At 35.5% G+C, this 23945-nt stretch overlaps 2 protein-coding genes across 5 annotated transcripts in view; one reads left to right on the top strand and one right to left on the bottom strand.

Annotated features, from left to right (window-relative positions):
- Window positions 1-23945, top strand: part of LOC122059553 (MLO-like protein 11) — a 185012-nt gene that overhangs the window by 59415 nt on the left and 101652 nt on the right. The window lies entirely within an intron of this gene.
- On the bottom strand, window positions 4237-8737 carry LOC122059554 (cytochrome P450 81Q32-like). The gene is made up of 2 exons (XM_042622398.1): window positions 7811-8737; window positions 4237-4994 (listed from the first exon to the last, which is right to left on the bottom strand). The coding sequence occupies exons 1-2, from the start codon at window positions 8720-8722 to the stop codon at window positions 4374-4376; spliced, it is 1533 nt and encodes a 510-aa protein (XP_042478332.1). The 5' UTR covers window positions 8723-8737; the 3' UTR covers window positions 4237-4373.

The following is a 23945-nucleotide window of genomic DNA, read 5'->3' as shown; positions in this document are numbered from 1 at the left end:
TTCCTTCCCTACCTATCAAAAAAAAAAAAAAATTTCTCACAATAAAAACTAAGCTAAATAGAATACCTAACTTCTAATACATTACAAAATGGAAACAATTTTTAAAATAACAACTAAGAAATAGAAACTACCAAAAGTAATAAATAGGACTTTATATGATAGTTATACCTAATTAAAACAAATTGCAATCTAACATAAACTAAATTCTAATATGTAACAACCTTCTACTAATATAAAGGGTGTACCTAGTACATGAGACTCTCACCACTGCGGGGTCTATAGATCTCATAATGTATGTAATATTATGTCATTGTGGGGTCTAAGGATGTCATAATGTATGTGTTCTTCGTGGAAATGTTGTTTCTCGACTCAAATCTTAGATCACTAGGTCGCAATGGAGCAACCTTACAGTTGCACCGAGGTTCTTCTAATCTCCTACTAACATAAAGGGTGTACTCAGTGCACAAGGATCTCGTCATTGCGGGGTCTAGGGATGTCATAATTTATGTAGCCTTATGCCACTACGGGGTTTAGGGATGTCTTAATGCATGTAGTCTTACACCCCATTTTGCGAAGATGTTATTTTCCAACTGAAACCCTAGATCACTAAGTCGCAATGGAGCAACCTTACAGTTGCGCCGAGATCTACCCTCAAACTTCCTACTAACATGTAGAATTAATATGGAAACAAATAAGAAAATAAGATCTTCTGGTAATGCCCCATGTATAAACATGGTGATGGCATAAATATATGGCTGATTGGCCTAGGCTTGATGGGTTGGTTGTATGCTGGTTGGTCTATATTCTCTTCTTCGTTAGTCAATTCGCATCAGATTATTAAAAATAAATATTTAGAACTTACAAATACTGATCAAATCTGCTCTGATACCATGTGATGAGGTTAGATAGGTTAAAATGGTACCTACAAGTAAAAGAATACTGAAGAATAACAAAGAAGAGAAGAAGAAGAGGATAAAAGAAAGAAAAATAGGGGAGAAAACCAGCTTGTGATTATGTGTATACATCTACCACCGTAAGCCAACAGTATATATTAAGTAAGGAATGATTCCTTAAAATCACATGTTACAACTTAATAAAATTAAAATACGAGAATCTTTACCACTAAATTGGCTGCTAAGTTCCTTCATTGTGGTATATTTATTAACCTTGTTGGAATCTTAAACAGGTGTACTTGCTTATCTCCTTGCTCATATTGGTTTGGAAACTCCAACTATATCCCAAATTTAAGATTTTCTTTTGGAGACTAGCACTTGGAGGACTATCTACTAAGGATATCTTGGGTAGGTGAATGTTGTCTTATTTGTGTCTTTTGCCACAAACACCTTGAATCTATGTGGCACACCTTCTACCTTACGATTTCATCAAAAGAATCTGGGCGGCAAGCCCATTGGGTTTGGGAACTGAGAACTTTTCTGCCACATTCTTTAATAATATAATTATGTATTTATTTAACTCAAGAACATACTTGATAATAATATTTTCACTTTCTCACTTTTATTATGATATCTAATTTATTTTATCACATAAAAATAACATCATTTTCAAAAAGGCCAAACCAAACACCCGCTCAATTTTATCATCAGCTAACCTATGGCAACCCAGTTGTGCCACCCTACACCAAAACAGAATGTATCTACCTGCTTTGATTTCAATATTCCTTGTTATCTTTCCTTAAAATTTTCAATCTTAGTCCATGCGAGCACAACAGATAAAAGCAGCAAAAAATTAGGTTAGCTTTTTGTATCATACATATTGGAAGATGTGTCTCATTATCTGCTAATTTTTTATGACAGGAGAAACTTTTGAGCCCAGTGGATGGGGTCTTCTTCGTGGACTAAAGAAAGCAAAACCGGATGGGTGGAGCATTGGAGAAATATTGAGTAATTCAAAAGAAATAGATTTTTTTTTTTTTATCGCAACACCTCGTGGTCCTCGAGCGTTGCACAACTCCTTTTGGATATTCATAGCCATTACCACTAACATTATTTTGGCTCAGACCTACCAACGACGTCATACTTCTTTTTGGGGTGTTTGGCTCATAGATCCATGAACATTCTCTTTAACATTAATATTTCCAATTCAAACATTGATGTACTACAGTTTCTACTTTAATCTAATCTATTTTTTTTTCTCTTTGATTAAAAATAAAAATTTAAAATAATAGAGTCTCACCCCCATGATACAACTTAACTACGTGACTTAAATATCATAAATAATACAAAACAACACCATTTACTGTTAAGTATCACCATGTTTTCTAAACAACACCACAAGTTAGAATACTTAGAATCTAACCATCTTTCCTCTTTTGCATATCCATTGATTGACATCCTCCTAATGGAGATCTGTTCTTTCAAAACTCTTTGAGATATTAAATTTTTTGGCATCTTCCTACAATATAAGGACAATGCATGGTCCATGCTTTTCTAGTCCCCTCCCCTTATTCTATATTCATACATTAAGTCATGCAGACAAAAATTGTGAGAGGTTGATACTTTATAAGTGATTGAATTTGCTAAACTTCTTATGATTATGGAAGCAGAATTTTATTTTAAAGCCTTTTAGAGATATTTACACTTTCGGTTTCTTTAACAACCTTTTTGATTTCTAAAACCGTTCATATGAGCAATTGCTATTAGATTTAAGTTCCCTATGGCTATGTTTGGTTGCAAGGGAAAGTAAAATTTCTATACTTAAAAAAAAAAATAATATGTAATCATTACCCATGTGACTAATAACATTAACTTCAAATTATTCCATATTTAGTTATGAAATTTCACCTCACTTTAAATCATTTGCTGCAATATGTAAAATAAAAATTACATGTAAAATGTGTCACTACTAAATATGGTCAAAAAAATTAAGTAATTTATACAATCACCATTGGATCATATGAAGTAATGATTATAAACATTTATTTTTTAAGTATGAAAATTTTACTTCCCTTCCCTTTAAATTTCCCTTGCAACCAATCGGAGCCTATAGATCTCCCACCGCTGAAAATAAAAACTATCATTCAATTTTTGGCCAAAATAAGGGTAGCGATTTTATTATAGTCGTAGCTGACGGGTTATGAAGTGTCAAGGAGGGGAGTTTTTAGTCATTTCAACCCCCTTTTACGAGAGGGGGGACATACATGGAATCTTTTGTCTCAAAATAATATAAAAGAAAAATAGCATACAGTCTTCTTTCTTGGAAAGAGTTGCCACCTGAAGTCTAAGGCTTAAAATTAAATTGACTCAAATTTGGGTTGTGACAACAATTGTCTAGTGTAGTTGGTGAAGTTGTGAAGCATTAAGCCCATACTTATCACGAGATCATGAGTTTATGGTATGGGTTCAAAAGGTGTAAGGCGTTGTTCCCAACGAGTTAAGCACTTGAACTCTAACAAATATAAAATATTTTTTGAAACAAATAAATATGCTCTACCATCCCCAAATTTTTTTATTTTTTTAAACTGATTTACGTGTTTTCTTTTATACGGCTTTTACCTACGACTAGATCCTCAATAACATTTAATTTGTTTAAAGATTATTGAGTCCCCACTGTTTCATGTTGTCTTAGATTAGAGATGATGGAGTTTCAACTTCATAAGAAACACCAGCACAACAACTTTTTAAACTGGCCCCCTTTTTTTATGAGAGAGAAGATAAAAGAGGACAATCAATTCCACCACCCATGTGTGCACACTCACATGGGTAGGAAGGATGGATAAACCACATAGAGAAGTGTGTTCATTAGGGAATTCCTGGTCTTTCATGTATTGGAGGAGAAATTAGACTTTGGGATGGAAGATTGATTGAAGTATTCTAAGGGATAATTGGTGAAGGACACTCTAGAAGAGTAAACCTCATTGCTCTAAGGCATTGAATATATTTGTTGCTAAACAATGAGAGCCTCAAGCTATAGGAAAAAGGTATTCAGCAATTAACAAAGGTAGTGTCATACCATAATGAATGCCAAAAATTTTCTTAACCTATATTAGGTATGCAATCGGCATACCATAAGCTAGTATCTTCCTACCCTTCCTGTATGATACCTCATCTGATAACTTTATCGGTGTTGTCCATAATTAACTTATTATATACCAGTGGCATACATATCCTTTCCCCGAAAAAATAAGCCCTCGATGACTTTCTGGTTTTAATGCCCTGATTGATATATCATTTTTTTTTTTTTAATTTAATAATTATTTATTGTCTTACATGTCTACAGTGGATCATAGAGCCAAATTACAATAGAGAACCAATGGTACACAGAACAAAAGATGAAATTAAAGAGTACAAAGGTTGAACCAAAAGACACCAAGTCATCCAAAGTTCCTCTATCTTGTGGACTTTGGACGTGAAAAGTCAAAGTTGAGAAAGGATGTTCAACATGGATGGGCGTGGTTTACACCTAGTCTCCAAGGGCTGAGCTTTGGGTAAGGTGAGTCCTGTTCCTTCATCCATGTCTACCATCTCTTCTCCAACTCTCTCCCATTCAAAGCATTGAATCAATGAGCCCAATGCCAACCCAATCATACGCATGGCCACACTCTCACCAGGACAACCTCTCCTCCCTGAACCAAAAGGCATGAGTTTGAACCCAACTCTTTCCCCTTCAATACCTTCCATCCTCTCTGGTTTGAACTTTGTGGGTTCAACCCATAACTTAGGGTCATTTTGTATGGCCCACATATTCACCAATAGCATCGTGCCACGTGGGATTGTAAAACCTTGAACAATACACTCTTCTGATGATTCATGAGGTTCTAGCAGTGGTCCTGTTGGGTACATCCTAAGTGTTTCATTGATGATACAGTGGAGATATGGAAGATTTGCCAGATCAGATTCGTCGAGTAACCGGTTTTGTCCCACGTGGATGTCGATCTCGGTTTGTGCCTTCTTGAGGACTTCAGGATGGTTCAGTAGAAGTGACATTGCCCATTCCATAGTTTCTGCTGTAGTACTAGTTCCAGCTGCTAGCAATACCTACACCAGAAGCAATTGCAAACCATGTTAGAGATTTCTGATCTCTTTAATAGATTATGCTTGTTATCATATGGACTACCATAAATGGTGAAACATTATATTTCACTAGGCATAGTGACGCTTAGAAGGATCCAAAATCCATAATACGACCTTTTTCATGTTAAATTCACCAATGAAAAACAAGTGGACTGATTCTAGATTAAACTTTTGTTTGTTTTCTTTTGAATAGGAGCTTTTTCGTTAGCGAAATCTCTATCTACTGTGAATTCAAAATGTTTTTTTGTACGAAAAATAAGTAATCAAGCCATCAAGCCATGGACTGATCTGAATGATCAACATGCTTTGAAAAATTGGATAACTTAATTTAACTTTACAAGTTATTAGACGAAAGAAACTTCATTTTCTGCTAAGATTACAAAAGATTGTACTTGAACTAATCAATAGACTAAAAAGATCTTAGAAGTTAACGTGGGCATATTGCTCAATTGAGGTTAGATTTTCTCAATCTTATCAATAAGGACACTCTTATTTTCAAGTCATAGGTGATGGAAAGTGAAAGTTGGTAATTTAGTATGTTAGGTTTTGAGATTAGAAAACAAGTTATTCAAAGAGAGTGACAATTATTGGCCAAAAGATCAGTTACTCATACATGAGTTATTATAGCTCATTGGTTCCCTAGTGTAATACTCAATAAAATATTTACCAAAAAAAAATCCAATAAAAGATTCATTGTGAAGTGTATTAAGATTTGGTTGCATCATCAAAAATCAAAATCTTTGAAAATTTCTCAGAGGATAGATCAAAGGCCCAAAATAACCTAACAAAGTCATGAAATGGAAAATGACACAAAGTTTCAAGATTAACACATAAGTATTCACTAGAAGGTATACTTGACAGCTATTAGGAATGGACAGGTATAATATCAATAAGGTACCTCCATTTTTCATGGGATAATTAGTAATGGATCTTTGGAAGATTTTGAGTTGAACCTACTTCATGGGTGGGCCCAAGAGCCTATTTTCTATGGTTCTCCACTCTCTTCTAATGATTGTATATAGAACAAAATTATTCTCAAGTACTTACTGGTATGAATACCTAACTTCTAACTCTATCAATCTTGTCTCACACAAGCCCAAATCTTTGATGCACTTTCATGCTTTTGTGCGAATCTTTATACTTTCTATATACATCCATGCATACATAATAAATCATTTGTTGATTCACAAATAAACCAAAGATAAATAGTTGTAACAACTTGTTAGTTATATTTACTTCTGTCAATAATTTTTTTTTTTTGTTGGGGGTGAGGGGTGCCACTTGGCAATTTTGGATAGACTTCAGCATAGTTCAACACTTCAACTAATAAAAAGAATCCCACACCCATCATGGTTTCAAATATTGATATCGGCCAAGGCTGATATCAATATCAGTACCTATATTTAAAACCATGGGACCATCGCATGGTGCTACTTGTTATCTCCTGAAGAACATTTGTTGTTTTTAAGACATTGATCTCAATAAATTTGTGTGAAATACCCATAAATAAAGGTCACTAGAATTGGCCAAAATTAAAGATCACATGATCATGAAACGTTCTTTTTTTTTTTCTATATTTTTATAATAATAAATAAAGAAAATAAGTCATTAAAAAGGTTGCCAAAGTAGAACCAAAGAGAACTACAGCGAAAAACTCCCTCAAATCAAATCCCTTTAACAAACCACGTCAGACAATCATGCCACCAATTGAATTCACAACAAAAAAATCCACTTTGATGTTCTTTCTCCACCCCTCCCCCACCCCTTTTTTGGGTAGAGCACTTCCATATTTTAATATGAAGTGAAAAAAAAAAAGGAGAGTTCAACTTGACTGGACCCCAAGTGATAGATCCTTAAACCTGCTCACAGGTCGAAATTCAGACCTTTTACTCTTAAATAAAGAAAAGAAGCAAAAGACCATCCTGTGTGACTTTTAAATTCCAAGAAAAATAATTTCCTTCGGAGTTCACAAAAGTTGTATGGCATTGAGGACTTATGCCTCCTTTTTCTTCTAAAAGAAGATGGGGTAATATTAAGGGGATCAATCATAACGAAGCATTATACTTCATTAGGTATAATGATTAAAAAAAAAACCTTAAAGGACACATATAGCAACTATACCCCAATTTTTATGCATAGTAAGAGTTACATGACTAGGGGTGGGGCCCATTTGTTATCTAGCTAGTTTCATAACTATTAAACTTTTTTTGGAAAAAAAATTGGCCGCAATCCGGGTTGCAACGCTGCTCACGGCCAAAGAAATGGAATAATTTACATCTCCCTAGGGTTCACAAATTCCCTACTGGGTTTTACTATTTTTCATAATATCCTTTAAGATTTTGTTTCTTTGGCTCCAGGCTACAGCTAAATTTCATGTCTTTTTTAGTCCAGCTAAAGGTTATTCTAATGCCAACTGGCCCACCACAAACGGTGAAAATTATCTATCACCACTTGCCAAGTGACATCTGAGTGGGTCCAAATGTGAGGACAATAAGAATGTGATTGGTTAAATTTCACCCTCAAACAAGTAGGAGAAAAGCTTCAAAACTTAGAAAAAGTGACTCCAAGTGGTAGTCAATTGCAAAAACTAATGCCATCTCATTTCACTAATAAAATGGCTAATAAAATGGCACCCATTTTTTAATGACTTTAGACTCACTTTGAATCACTTTTGTTGCTTTATCTCAAGTTTGAAATGTGATCAGAAAGGTGTGTGGGCTCTTTCAATCACAATCACAAAGACCCATAATGAATAGAATAGAGGGAAAGAAAGATCTTGCCAGTATGATGCCTATGATGATCTCATCAGTGTAATACTCTGGTTCAGTTTCTTGCAGTGATAATAGAACATTGATCAAAGTCTTCTTTCTCTCTCTAGAATTAGCTGAAGAAGAAGAAGAAGAATAGTGAACTCTTTCCATCCTTTGCTGCTCAATCAATTCCTGCATGAACCCATCCCTCTTTTGCTGAAGTCTCATCAACCTCTTCTCTAATCCCTTAAATCCAACCCACCTCAACATAGGCAAAAAATCACCAATATTAGAAGCACCAGACAAAGCAAAAGTATCTCTCACAATCTCCCTAAACTGCCTTGCTTCCTCCACTTCCCCCTCTTTACTTCCATAATACCTTTTTCCTGCAATCATCATCATCATGACATTAAGGGTTAACTCAAAAAATTTGGACTTCATCTCCATTCTCTCACATGAGTCTCCTATGAGCTTTTTTATTAAGATGTGTACTTCATTGGATCGAACGCTAGAGAACATCTGAAGACGATTGGAAGAGAAGATTTGGAGGCTAATGATGCGTCTAAGGTTGCGCCAGTGAGGGCCATAAGAAGCCCACACTAGGCTAGTGTAATTGTGACCAAGGTGTTTTCCGGCGAGGAGGCGGGGTCTATTGGCAAAGACAATGTCATTGGTTGCAAGGCATTCTTCTGCCACCGCCGGCGAAGAGACGAGGAGGACCGGGCGAGAGCCGAATCGGAGTAGTAAGATGGGGCCATATTGGGCTGAAATGGTGGCTAGGGTTTGATGCAGTGGTTGCTTGAAAAGGTAGAGATGGCCGATGATGGGTAAGCATAGAGGGCCACTAGGTGGAAAAGTAGTTTTCTTCCTATAAAGGAGATGTTTGGAAAGGAGAAGGAAAGCTAGCAAGATTAGGGAGTAGTAGAAATGTTGAATCTCCATGGAAGTAATTGGGAACTAAAATTTGAGAATGAGTGGTATGAGATAAGAAATCAAAGGAAATAAATACTAGCTAGAGCTGAGTATCTATTTTTCAAATCTATTGGATCACATCAGTGAATCATGAACAAATACAAAGTCACAAAGAAAATATAACTGAAGTCTAATGCAATCTTTTATCTTCCATAGGATCTTCTATTGAATGGGACTAGTCTTTGTTTTTTTGGGAAAAGTTGTGAATGGGACTAGTCACAAGTGCATCATTCCTGCCAAAAGTAAGACCCTATGAATTAATCCTTTATAATTATGTCTTATACATAGATATTTATTTATTGCTAAAACACATACACAAGAAAGAGAAAGCTACCAAAAAAAATATGGCAATATCTTGTTCAATACGACTGTCCATCATACCCAATTTAAAGTATTTAAATTAAATTATTTTGCGTTATCATTTTATATGTAATATGTTGTCCTTATCTACAAAAATAATAATAATAATAATAATAATAATAATAATAATAATAATAATAATAATAATAATAATAATAATAATAATAATATAGGATTTTAAAATATAAATGTGAGTATTTATATTGTATGTTGTTGCCGCCGAGAATCCGTAGAAGGTTGAACGTTGGTCTTGCAAGAGCATAGAAGGCAGAGGCCTGGAGGTGGCTCTAGGATTAGTCCTCCGGTTGCTACCAAGAATCCGTAGAAGGCTGAACGTCGGTCTTGCAAAAGCACAGAACTCAGAGGCCAGGGGTGGCTCTGGGATTAGTCCTCCGATGCCCAAGTTAAAGACTCGTGCAACAGTGTTTCAAAGAGTAATGGCGAGTGAGTCAACTTACCTTGTGCTTCTTTCTGGGCCTCTTCTTATAGGATCGGGTCCCGTAGAATCCTATTCGGAAACCTCCCTCTGCTTCTGATGAACTTGGGGCGGTTTGGGAAGACTTCATTCTCACATTTTCCTCCCTTCGTGGGGAATATTCATTTTTTGGGTATTATCTGCTTTCAGGTGGATAAAGTCCTATTACGACTCTATTACTGGAAGAGGACTCAAGTCTTGTCGTTATCCTAGTATCCGAAGTTCATGGTTTGATGCGGGGTTTTGAATATCCCTGTAACTGGGTGCCACGTGTCCATATCTTACTGAACGGTTAATTTGTGCGTATCATATGTGTATCGAACTGGATAATTATCTGAGAATCTTGTAACAAGATAGCTTCTTAATGAATGCTTTTGCAACAAACTCATTTGGAAGAACCATCGATTGCTTTATTATTTGTTAAGCTTTCCAACCAGTACTTGAAATTAATCTATTTGAGCAGAGATACTCTTCTCATCTATTATTGCAAAATCTAAGAAATTTGCAATTAAATACTTCTTGCTGCTCGCATCCTCAACTTATACCTTTTTGTCCAAGGCCCTCCAAATTAAATGTGCATAATCCAGAAGTGCATGCACATTGTACAGATCATATAATTAGATAGAACCAGATAATAGCCTCTGTTTCCATCTCTTAAAGTTGGAACAGTCAAAGAGCTCAATCTTGTCAAAACCAGATATTATTTTCAGGTTCTCCGTAGGAGGTATGATGGTGCTAGGTGAAGCCATACTAATGGAGAAAGGCTCTCAAACAGCCTACGGAATATGGTCTTAAGAATTGTTCAAATTTGTAAAGGATAGAATATTGAGAAATGTGTATGACTGCTCTAGAATATCTAGATGTATCAAAATTGATGAAGATGAAGGCTAAGGCGTACCAATGGGCACTTTCCTGAAGACCATAAATGCCCCCTGTTGGTGCAGTTGGGTGGACGTGAATTGGCCTCCAGTTGTCTAATGGCTTCTAACTAGGGGTGTCAATGCCTAGCCTTAGCCAGTAAAACTGATCAGACTGAATAAAAATTAACCTGGACAATACCAAACCGAAGTCTTATTGGGCTGGTCTCCATTTAGAATATTATCACCCCAAAACCAGATTGAACCCGAAGCCCAATACTCATTAAAAAAAATTAGCTTTTTGCATGATTATGTATAAATTTGGGTTAAGTTTTTCTCAAAATTGAATTGAGATTTTTTATTTTTTTTAAGGTATGTAATGGTAGTATAGGGCTTGGGCCAAAATCAAACGCCAGCATGACATGAAGGAATATATATTTGTACTATCGTGATATCATCTTGTTAAGCAAGCAGTGTAAGATTTGGGGTTTTTCATTTTAAGGTTTCTGGATAAGAGTTTATTGCCATGAGTTTGGTGTTCTTGAGAGATCTTCATTGTAATTTTTCTTCCAATATATTGAATCATCTTGTTCTTCATTTGAGGACATAGCACATTACATTGGTGTATGAACTTCATTAAATCTTTATGTCATCTTGTGTGAATCTATTTTTTTTTTTTTTTCATTTTCTTTTATGTTTATTCTAAAAATTTGCATGGTAAATCAAACACAAATCGGACCAAAATCGGAACCAACACAATTACAAACCGATACAAGAAATCGAAACTAAGCCAAATCAAAATCCAATCCGAACCAAACCAAAATCGATATTTCCTTATTGGTTTGGTTTCCGTTTCACCATTCCCACACCAAAAGTGACTCAACCCAGATAAAAATCGGATCGAACCGACTAATTGACACCCCCACCTCCGGAAGTAGTGGTTCATTCCCTTATTGCAAACCCCTACTGAGTCTTTATAGGTTGTGCTCAAACTCACAATAAAATAATGGCAATGAGGTATGCAATCTCAAAATCAAACTCAAGGTTGTTGGAGAGAGAGAGAGAGAGAGAGAGAGAAAAGATTAATAAAATTTAAGGTAAGAGTTTAATACTTCACTTTGGGAACTATGTTTGAATAGCCAGGAACGACCCTTATTCCTAAAACTGAAAACCCATTCAAAAGACCATTTCCAAGAGAAACAGTCATTAAAAACGGCTTTGATTTGGACGATGTCGTTCCAACATCTGACGACATCATCCGAAGATCACTGCGTTGAACAAAACCTATCGAAAGTCATTTCGAAGGTTCTGATATGGGACCAATGACTTTAGCTTTTCAGTATTGGACCATCTATCTCGGTCATATCAATTTTATTACGTTATTCAGTAATTCCTTTTACCTATCGTCTTGTTCTAACCAATCTCAAATAAAATTATAGATTCAATTCCATACAAATCACCTATCTTATCATAGAAATTGATACAATCTTATAGAATTACATAATTCTAATTTTAAATCTATTGGACATGCCAGTTTGATGTATCGCATTTAATATCTTCGTATACAAAAATCGACAAACTCGATTTCACATTATTCACAAAATGTCGGGTCTTCGTTTTCATCTCCGATTACTCGATAGTTTCCACAAGCATAAATTAAACCGACGTCTTTTAATCCAGAGCAGAAATAATAATTGTATATACATTTCACAGCACAACATAGCTTGGTTCGGCTCGCGCACATGTGTGGAAAGCACCTCAAAGGTGGGGTTGGACCTAGTGGTTTTTTGTTGATGTTATTCATTTTCCTGGCACATTGCCATGTCCTGTATTATTCTTATATTTTTCTTTTTAATACAAAGTATCTTAAAAAAAAAAAAAAAAAAAAAAAAAAAAAAAAAAAAAACACTTTGACAACAAGATATAAACTACTTGCCCTTGAACTGTTGTGTGATCCACCACCATTCTTCATCAAAAGAAAGAAAAGGGTTCTTAAAAATCTTGTAAACGAAGCATGTAATGTTTTTTATCATATGTGGTTTAACATCTAATCATTGTACGGGTATAGACTAGTAGATGAGTGTTGATTGGTGGACATAAATGGATGAAGCCTTATAGAGGATATGGTCTCCTTTGCGGGTAGAGGCTTCACTGTACCCATTAGCAACTAAGCCCATTATAAGAAAGGCTCCGTTGTACTTGTTCTGTATTTGAGGGTTGGTCCCTACTATCAATCTATATGATAGTGACAATACCCGTTAGTTGTCAACCTTAGAAATTACATAGAGAAGAGAACAAACAAGACCAACAACAAGGAGAGCCTGCGATTGCATAAAATACTTTTACAAACGATACGATAATGGATCTGGGTATAATATAGATTAAGTTTTACATTGTTATTTATATGTTATGTTTAATGATTCAACATGTCGATCTTAATTATGGATTATTTCTATCAAATATAGATTAGAATGTACATCAATTATGAAATGATCAAATTATCTTCACATAGAGGCATGGACTGATCAAATCATCTATTATTTAGCATACCATTAGGTCTAGAAAGCACTGTGGAGGATCCAAAATACATAACAAAACCTTGCCCATGTTGGATTCACCCATGAAAAACAAGTGGACTGGTTGAAAGTTCATTTTCTTCGCTAAGATTAATTACAAAAGATTGGACATGGACTAATCGATTGACTAATAAGATCTATGGGTTAACGTGGGCAATGCTCAAGGGCTTGAGATTACCTTTTCTCAATCATATCTTACCAATAAGGATTAGCATGTTTAGGTTTAGAGATTAAAAAAAAAAAAAGCAGTTATTCAAAGAGACAAGCATTTATAGACCTAAAGATCAGTTACTTGTAGACAATTAAGCTATAATATTTCACAGGTTGTCTATTATAATATCCAATAAAATATTCATTTTGAACATATTAAGATTTGGTTGCATCATCAAAATCAAAATCTTTGAAAAAAAATCTGAGAGGTTAGATCAAAGGCCCAACATAACCAAACGAAATCATGAAATGGAAAATGTGTTTCAAGATTAACACCACACCATGCGCAATACTATAAGAGCTAACAAAGAATAGACCAAGTTATAATATCAACAAGGTACTCCATATATATATATATATATATATATTTCATGGGATTATTAGTAATAGATCTTTGAAAGATTTGATTTGGACTTTCTTCATGGGTGGTGCCCAAGAGCTTATTTTCTATGATTCTCCACTCTCTTCTAATAGAACAATATCATTCTCAAGTCACTTGTATGAATAGCTAATTTCAACTCAATCAATCTTGTCTCACACAAGTGGAAATCTTTGATGTACTTTTATGTTTTTATGCAAATTTTTATATTTTCTATATACATCCATGCATATCCATAATAAATCATTTGAAGCAACATGTCAGTGAGAAATTTTTCTTTCACCATTCACTTTGGCCACTTGACTGTTTTGGATGGATATGGGTGTACGTAGTTCAATTCATAGAGGATCCCACACCCATCATGGTTTGAAATATCAACCGCTCGATATTTAAAACCATGACACCATCTCATAGTGCTACTAATTATGTCTTGAAGAACTTTGATGATTTTGAAGACTTTGAACTCAATCAAGTTTTGAAATACCATTGATTAAAATTCATTAGAATTGGCAAAAATGATGGTGTCCCTCATTAATTTTAATTCATTGAAAATGTTGCAAAAGTAGTAACCAGAGAAAACTACTTCAAAACAAAACTCCCTTAACAAACCATCTCACACAAGCATGCCACCAATTGAAATTCACCACAAAAAATCCATTTTGTTGTTTCTTTCTTATCCTTCTTCCCTTTTACGTAAAGCACTTTAATATTTTAATATGAAAGTGAAAAAAAAAGAAAAAAGAGTTCAATAAGAATGGATCCTAAGTGGCAGCATATTCCTTTACTCCCCACGGATATTCAGATCTTTTTCACCTAAAAGAAAAAAGAACCAATTAATTATTGTATCATATGTGCTCTTTAAATTCCAAGAAAAAATCATTTCCTTGGGACTTCATAGAAGTTGTATGGCATTGGGTATGGCTCCTTTCTTCTAAAAGAAATGGAGTACCATGAAGGTGGACCAATCACAATGAAGCCTATTATATTTCATTAGGATAGTGATAGAAAGGAAAACCCTAAAAGTGTAAACATAGCAGTTCATACCCTAATTTATACATGGTAGGAACCAATCACTAGAGGTAGGGCCCATTTGTTATCTAGTTTCATAACTTTTACTTGAACAAAAATAAATAAATAAATAAATAAATCTAGCTAAGGGTCGTTATCCTAAATGCCACGAGGATCGCACGTTTAATGAAAATTTGTTTTCTATTACCACTTGCCAAGTGTTATGTGAGTGGTTCAAATGTGAAGACAAGAAGAATGTGGTTCGTTAAGTGGATCCTATTTAGATAGGCTCAAGAAGAGGCTTCAACTGTGGAAGAAATAGACTTTCTCTCATGCTATATAGGAGGTTGGAGTTGGTTAAGTGATCAAGTTATGAAGCTTCTTATATTTATTGGATCGTAGTTCTTGGGATTCCTAAATTTATCATCCAAAAGATTTGAGCCTATTATGAGTGATTTTTGCTGGAAATGCAATGATAATAACAGATTTTTGTATACCTCTAGCTGCCTTTATTTTGTCTTCCATAGAAAAAATGTGGGTTGGGTTTAAGAAGGATGAAAGAGGTGAACAAAGCCGGTCTTGCAAAAAAGAAGGATAGTTTTTGGGTTGAATGGATATACTCCGAGTACCTTAAGATAGATTCAGTCCATACGGTTTCTTGTGTTTCTGATACCAGTTGAACTTGGAGGAAATTGCATAAAATTAGAGCTCAAGTTATAAATATTATTAAGTGCAAGATTGATGATGATTCTTCCATGAGGCTTTGGTTAGATAATTGGTACCCTAGTGGTAATTGATTCTTGAGTTTTATGAGATAAAGAGGTATGATGCAGGATTGGACAAAATGGCTTTAGTGTCTTTAATAATCTCTGAAGGAGATTGGGGTGTGGGTCCTGATGCTTCAGCATATCATGCTTATGATTGGGATCAGCTACATTTCATCTCTATAAGTGTTGTTGGCAGTGGGGATCAGGTTCAATGGTTGGCTTCCCCATCGAAGAATTTCTCCCCCAACTTTAGCATGGGAGCTAGGTCGATGCAAAGGTAACATAGTTCCTCGGTGGAAAATTATCTGGTTCAAGCATTATATTCCTAGGCACAATTTTATAATGTGATATGTCTTGACAATTAGACTTTCTTTAGTATAGAAACATTAACTACTTGCCTCTATTGGAATGTTGCTGAAACACTAACCACCTTTTTTTTAAGTGTCCATTCTCTTTTCATATCTGAGAAGGTGTTCTAAAATGTTGACTAGACCTCCTGCTGCTACAACAATTTGAGGGAGAATGGAAATGGATTATGAAGAGTTTAAATGCTATTCAGCTTGTGATATTGCAATCAAGATTGTGTTATGTGTTACAATTTACCACATCTTGTGGGAGAGGAATTTGAGAAGGTTGTCCTCCTCTTCCCAATCCAATATTTAAATCTGAAACTCTATTTACTTTGATGTCAAATTCAAAGTTAATTATCTTCGAGCTTTAGATGTAGATTGTGATAAGAAGTGGCAAATGGCTCTCTCTCTCTCTCTCTCTCTCTCTCTCTCTCTCTCTCTCTATATATATATATATATATATATTGATAAGAGGAAAGCAACTTAAAAAGTGAATCCAAATGATAGTCAATTGCAAAAATTAACACCATTTCTTTTCACTAATAAAATGGCTTTTTTTTAATGAATTTGGACTCACTTTCGATCACTTTTTTTGCTTATCTTAGTTGAAATGTAACCAGAAAGGTGTGTGGGGCACGGTTCAACCGTTCAAGGGCTCAATATCTGACCAGGAGAGTCGTCCGGATCTAATCAGTATCGGTCATGGGCTATCCCGATTCTTGAGTGATCCCATATCAATGGATGTTTCCACAAGGCAGTCTGTTAGGGAAGCGGTGTCAATTAGTCGGGCTGGGTTAGTAGTGGCCGGGCCTAATTGGGCTTTCCCACTTTAAGATCTTGCATCATGATTAACCTGTTTAAGTAATCAGTCCTCTTATCTTTGGCATAATCTCATTAATATATGATCAGTCAGGCACCGATTAAACGTTCTTTAATCGGGTCTTTGATAGATTTTAAATGGACTAATGACACATTTATATCTAATTTTATACTTGTTTGAGCTTAGTAAACAGGCTTTAAGCGGGTTATAAATGGGCTATAAGCATGCAAACCGGATTACAATTGGATCTAACTAGAGTCCAACAAGTTTATTAATCTTGTCGAGTTGGTTCAGGTTTAAATGGTCGGGCTCAATTAGACCTGTCGGGGGGTCCTAGAATTGATACCCCTAGCTAGCCCATCCAAATCACCATAATGAATAGGAGGGAAAGAAAGAACTTGCCGGTATGATGCCTATGATGAACTCGTCACTGTAATATTTTGGTTCAGTTTATTGCAGTGATAATAGACAATTGTTGGTGTATGATGTCTTGTATTCCATCGCAATTTAATCCAGGGAGTACTTGTGTAGGCGCCCCAATAGGTTGGACTACGGTCCTGCATAGCGGGGGTGTAGGGGGCGTAGCCCTCACTTGAATTTTTTATTTGAGAATAGTTTGAACTTTCTAGATTAGGGGTTTTCGCTATATATTTGTAGTGAAATTTCCTTTCTAAGAAATGCAAACAATTTGAGAGAGGTGTGAGGATGAGCGTTGTAACTCTATTCTCCATTGATAGTGAAGCAAAATCCCATCTCACTGTGGACATAGGCAATCTAGCCAAACCTTGTAAACCTGTGTGCATTGTTTTGTTCTTGTTTTTCCATTATCTTCTGTATTTTTTTTTGAGTTGCGTTTCTACAAATAGATCAAAGTATTCTTTCTCTCCCCACAAATAGCTGAAGAAGAAGAAGAAGAAGTAGAAGAAGAGTAGACTCTTTTCAATCTTTGCTGCTCAATCAATTCCTTCATGAACCCATCTCTCTTTTTCTGCAATCTCATCAACCTCTTCTTTAATCCCTTAAATCCAATCCACCTCAACACAGGCAAACGGTGGAAGACGATTTGAAGAGAAGATTGGAGGCCAACGGTGTGTTTGAGGTTGAGGGCCATAGGGAGCCCATATTAGCTTGGTGTAATTGTGACCAAGGTGTTTTCCGGCGAGGAGGCGAGGTTTGTTGGCGAAGACGATGTCGTTAGTTGCAAGGCATTCTTCTGCAACCTCCGGTGAAGAGACAAGGAGGACACGGCGAGAACCGAATTGGAGTAGTAAGATGGGGCCGTACAAGGCTGAAATGGTGGCTAGGGTTTGATGCAGTGGTTGGTTTAAGAGGTAGAGATGACCGATATGATGTGTAAGCATAGAGGGACACTAGGTGGAAGAGTACTCTTGAAGGAAATCTGTCAAGGAATTCCACATTAGTAATATACACTGTTCCACCAAGTATCTAGCACTTGTCACATTTACAATTTACTACACATTCTCTCTAACCTATTTATGTCTTCTTTTGAACAAAGAACAACAACAATAAAATGTCTTATCCCATCTTAATGAGGTCAGTTACATGGATCTAAACAAAACAAGTATCAAAACTGAAATTTAAATTAAAAAAAAAAAAAAAAAAAAAAAGGAGCTAGGAAGAAGAGATGAAAAAAAAAAGGGAAAAGAAGCGCGATGAAAAGAGAGAAATGTGAAGTGAACAATAACAAATGAAAGAAGAAAGATGATTAACGAAAAACGAAAGATTGAAAGACAAAAGATGAAAGTAAGAGAAAAGTGGCAAAGCCCAACAAGTCAAGAGAATCTCAATTAAATAGAATTGGCTACATGAATTCCTATTATCCAATAGGCTCTATTTGAGGTCATATTTGGTATTAGACCCAAACTATGCATTTTATTCCTCACATCTTATTCTATTTTCTCTATCCCTACTTTTGTCTTCTTTGGTCATGTGATAAGCATATGTCCAGAAAATCCAGCCTCTATTAACCAGCAGAACATCAGCCGTTGTCCGTTACCAGAACCATCAGCCATAATCCAGCCCCATCACACAGCCACATCTGCCTTCTGTCCCAATGTGACCTCTACTCAGTCGCTGCAGCCTCTTTAGCCCCAACACCACAACCACGGGCGGTTTTCTCTATTTTTCTTTAGCTGTATTTTAATCTCAACGTTTCAACACCCGAACGAAATTTAACTACTATCCGAGTTGTAGTACTTGTGGCAGTCAAAGAAATGGAATCTAAAAATGTATTTTTAAAAATACTATAACTTAAGAGAGTATTTACAAACCTAGAGGTAAGTGAATTATTCCATTTCTTTGACTGCCAGCAACGGATTACATCCTATAATAGTCAAAAAATTTCCTCAACTCGAGACTCAATTTCAAACCGAAACTGAAATCGAGCTGAATTAACTGGATCAAAATTGAACCGATTTTATTCGATTCAAATTCGGTTTGAGTATGTGAGTATACTATTCGGTTTGGCTCCGCTCGATTTCGATTTAGGATGACAAAACCTTCGGTTTGAACCAAAACCGAACCGAATTGCTCTTATCATTCAAGAGTGTTTTTTACAAGCTCTTTTTTTTTTTTTTTTTTTTTTTTTTTTTTATGTAGTAAGTGTTTTTTACAATTTATCATCACATATTTACAAGCTAAGATAATTTTGGAGTTTGCAATAGCCATAAAGCCCATAACTTAGCCCATTATGACCTTTGGCCCATCATAGTCATGGTTCAAAAGTGGAACCGTTTTCATAACTGAATTAAAACCGAGATATTAAACCGAATTAAACTGCATATCATAACCGAATTAGAACCGAAACCACACTAAGTCGAATTGAATCAATTTGAGTATCTAAATACAGAACCAAGTCAGTTCTCGATTCGATTATGGTCGACCTTATCATCATTTGGAACATAACCAAAACAGAACCGAATCATCAAGACTGAACTAATTGACACCCTTACTCGAGACCTCTCGATAAACATGAGCATGAGTTTTTCACCCACTACAACTCACCAATTGCACTAAAATAGTTATTGTTTGCTTTTTTTTCTTTATTAATCCACCCACCTATTATTATTATTATTATTATTATTATTATTATTATTATTATTATTATTATCCCATCCATTAGGAAACTCTTTTTTCTTCGCGTCTGTCATTCTTCTCTCTCCATTCATTATTGCCTATTTCTTTTTTTTTTTTTTGCCCTTATTCTCCCACTATCGGTCAATGTTCTTCCACACCCCTATTCTATCCAGCTCATCCACCAATTGACCTTCAACTCCAACCCCGCCAAAAAAAAAATCAAAAAAAAATCCACCAATTGACCCACCGACCCTCTCGCAAATTCGGTCCACGCAGTCAATCACTTTTAAAAAAGAAAAAAAAAATTATGGTTTCTTCCAACTCGGATGCTATCCATTCCATTTCCATTCACCACTATCCACAGGTCAACTTTCCCTCTTGTGCCTAAGCTCTACGTACGTAGCTTCCTAAAGGTCATAAATTGTGGTACATTTTCACTAAAAACATATGTGAACCCCAAGCAAGAAACTGGTGTACACTACTAAATTTTTTGAGCGTCTTGAAGACTGGGACAGTAAGGATATCAGATTTTCACTTGGCTTTGCAACATTTTGGCTCATTTGATCCATCTTCAAACTGGTCAATATGAGACGACAAAAGATAACTAATTAAATAAAGTAACAAAATCAATTCCTATAAAGAAAGGAAAAGAAGAAGAGGGGGAAAAAAACTATAATTGAATAAAGTAAAAAAACTATAATTGAATAAAGTAACAAAATCAAGGAGAGAGAATAAGAGGCAATCAATTAAAAGAAGATAATGAGGGGTAATCGATAAGTTCAAAGGAGTGATAGAAATTTTTTCATGTGAAAATTACATGATTATCCACTTTTGGGTTTCCCTTTACAAAATTACCCACAAAAAGTTTTGGTCAATAAAAATACCTAAAATTAGGTTTGGGTTTACAAAACTACCCACCCAAAGTTTCAGTTAACAAAAATACCAAAAATCAGGTTTTGATTTACAAAACTACCCAAAATAGTGATTCTTCATCTTTCACATATAATCATGTATTTTTTTATTACTAAAACTTTGAGTGAGAAGTTTTGTAAACCCAAACTCAATTTTGGGTATTTTTGTTAACTGAAACTTTTGATGGGTAATTTTGCAAAGAGAAACCCAGAAGTGGGTAATCATGTAATTTTCCCTTTTTAATTATATCGAAAAGAGTTTTCAAAATTTTATGTCCAATCACTAGTTGAGATTCTCTGACAAAGTTGTTTCGACAGACTAGGCTTTCTTACGATATTCATATTTTATACCCATAAATCTGTTATGTAATATCATCACATGGAGGGACTTTAACGTTTTATTTCTACCACTTTTTCTTTATGCTTGTAGTTGCCCCTCTCTCTTCTCGCTTTCTCTCTCTCTCTCGCACATACACACATCTATACTTTGTCTTCAATATGAGATTAGGGTTCTGAATCCTAGCATGTGAGAATCAATTCAGTTACTTGAGTTTTTACTCAATCCTCAAATGAGAAAACTTATTTGTTTGCAAAGAAACACATGTTCAAGTGATATATTGCTTTGAAGGTACTGCAATTGTGATATAAAAAGGTAACCCTAAAACCCAAGTTTTGATTTATGTTGGAATGCCCTAATGCCTATGAGGAATAGCACATGATAGAAATATTGTTGATTTGGCGGGGTAGTAATGCTCATGTTCTCAACCCTGGAATTCACGCTTTCAAAGTGAAAACTTACTCAATCCCCAAATTTTGAATGATTGAGAGCTGATGAAAGCGTGAATCCAATGCCTAGCGCACTAGCGTGTAGTTTTTGTTTGAAGAGAAGGGGTTAAGAGGTTAGTGGATCAACTCCTGACATATGGGAGAGAAAAATGATCGGCTTGACCTCCATAAAAGGAAAAATAACTCTTCTATATATGGATGCTTCCTTGTGTGCTCTCATTGGCTTTCAGGCGCATGTAAGAACTGCACACCCCTACTGTAAATAACATTTTCCCTTAAATTATCATCAAAATCTTTCTTGAAAAAAAATGTTCACAACACAAATGTGCTATTGCCAATTCACAAGGAAAACGAAGCCTGAAATGTAGTGTAACCATTGCGCGAATATAGGGGAAAAATGACCATCGCACCCCTCATGAAAGGCTAAAAAATCCCACCCCTATTGATACTTTTATGCATGTTCCCATTGATCCTTGTGTTGGTGCTGGAGCCACACTATTTTTCAGGAGTCCTCTCCCTATTTTGAAATTACTATGCATTCCCTAATTGCGACTTAATGGCCTTGAGTTCAAATCATGGAACAGCTTCTTTGTGTAGTACAGAAAAACTGCATATATTATTGCCCTCCCTGGACCCTACAATTGTAGGAGCCTCGTCCATTAGATATATACCCTAATTGTCTCTTAAGAAATCGCTGATGCCTGTCTAGAATGACAGATCTGACTTGATTGTTCAGCTTTATACTGTAGGTTATCCTAATGATACCCATCTCTCGTTCCTGATCTTAAGCGTGGTCAAAGTCTATAACACCAAGCGTTTGACCATTACAACTTAATGCAGTGTGACGCACTTCACCTAGACCTCTTCGAGTTTTCTCTTAATTGATGAAAATGCCCCAACTTGGTCCACCCTCTAGTGACCTAATTCTCTCCCCCACCCTGCCCCTCATTTAAAAAAATAAAAAATAAAAAATAAAAAACACTAATGACTTAATAAAATTATATAAAATGTAACAACTAAGTAAGAACAAAGAAAAGAAATTACAAACGACCATGACGGAGATATATATAGGGATATATACGTGTTTCAATAAGATTCCTACATCCATGGTCTGGTGAAAGTATCTTTAATATCAATGAAGAAATAAGATACTCTACAAGGGTAGCGCAGTGCTGAGCAAAAACTTGGTACGAGTCGTAAATTCGAACGTCTTAAGTTCGACTCCCACTAGGTAAACCTTGGGCCACTCACATGAAATGTTTTGTGCTCTTGTATGGGCCCACGGGACCAATAGGCCCTATTTTTAGGGGGAAAAAAATAAAGAATTAAGGTTACAAAGTGGGCTCTTTCCTTCGCGTCTCTCTCCTTTGAAAGAAATTTTTTACAACCCTAATACATCTAATGTTAGCCTTAAAAAATTTTCTATGGGCTTTTAATTGCCATTCGGTGACGGTCCACAACCCCATATATTCAAGATTGCCCATAAATGATTAATTCATGTTTTTTCATAACACAAGACATCAACACATGATCTAAATCCTAGCAGGATTAACCCGGTTGAACCGATCTACCATTAATTAGTGGTCAGTCTCGATTTGACCAGTCGATTAAGATAGAATGTACAAACCCAAATTAAAGAGCAATTGATCTATCTTGGTCCAAAATATAGATTTAAGATTTCTTAGCCAGTCATTTGATCGGTTCTAAAACTGAAATACAGCCTGATTGATTGAGATTCACTGGGCACAATAAAAAGGAGACGAAATAGAAACCGACTGAACCATGTACCTAACCAATTTTACACTCTTACACGAGATGTAGAGCTAGAACCAAACCAATTGAGACTGTTCTCATAACAGTTTCGTAAGGAAATTGGTGGAGGGGGTTGATATGGCCTTGGTTTCATCAGTTTCCAAGTTGGCTATTAAGGGTGAGTTCTCGTGAGATTCATATTAGAGCAGTTGATCTTTGGTCCCAACACTCGAACAAAAGGAATGACCTAGTGCCAGAGTGAAATTAATAAGAAAAAGAATACTCATCGCTGGACAGAGACAATGAAATAGAGTAGAGCGACTTGGAAAAGTTTAGGATGCATTTGGTTGTGTAAATCAAATGGTACATGTATCGAATATAGATGTCAATCTCTTGAGAGACATTCTCTTGAACAATCTTCGTAATTGAAAAACTGTTTGGGTACTTTGAGCTTGTGTAATGATTCTTCCTGAAAAATTGTTTGGTTACCATGATTCTGTGTAGTGATTCTTTCTGAAAATCTATTTGATTACCATGATTATGTGTAGTAATTGTTCGTGTAAACTGTTTTACTTACAATGAAACTGAGTATGAAGCATTAAACAAGCAAAACAATTGTAATAGTAAAAGTAGATTAGAAAATCTTGTATTCAATTACCTACTAGTTTCTTAGTCTGTTCCAACAAGAGAAACTATATAAATTAATAAATTTGCACTTCATTAAACCCCAACTCAAGGACACTGTGATAGAATTCAAGATTTAAAGAACACAAGTCACTCATTAGAAAAGAGTCCAGTTTCGATTGACTAAGAGTCAAATCATCCTAGTAGATTGAACTGAGAAGG

The sequence above is a fragment of the Macadamia integrifolia genome, chromosome 13 (assembly GCF_013358625.1).
Source record: "Macadamia integrifolia cultivar HAES 741 chromosome 13, SCU_Mint_v3, whole genome shotgun sequence".
Lineage (NCBI taxonomy): Eukaryota > Viridiplantae > Streptophyta > Magnoliopsida > Proteales > Proteaceae > Macadamia > Macadamia integrifolia.
This window is presented reverse-complemented; position numbering and strand designations above follow the sequence as displayed.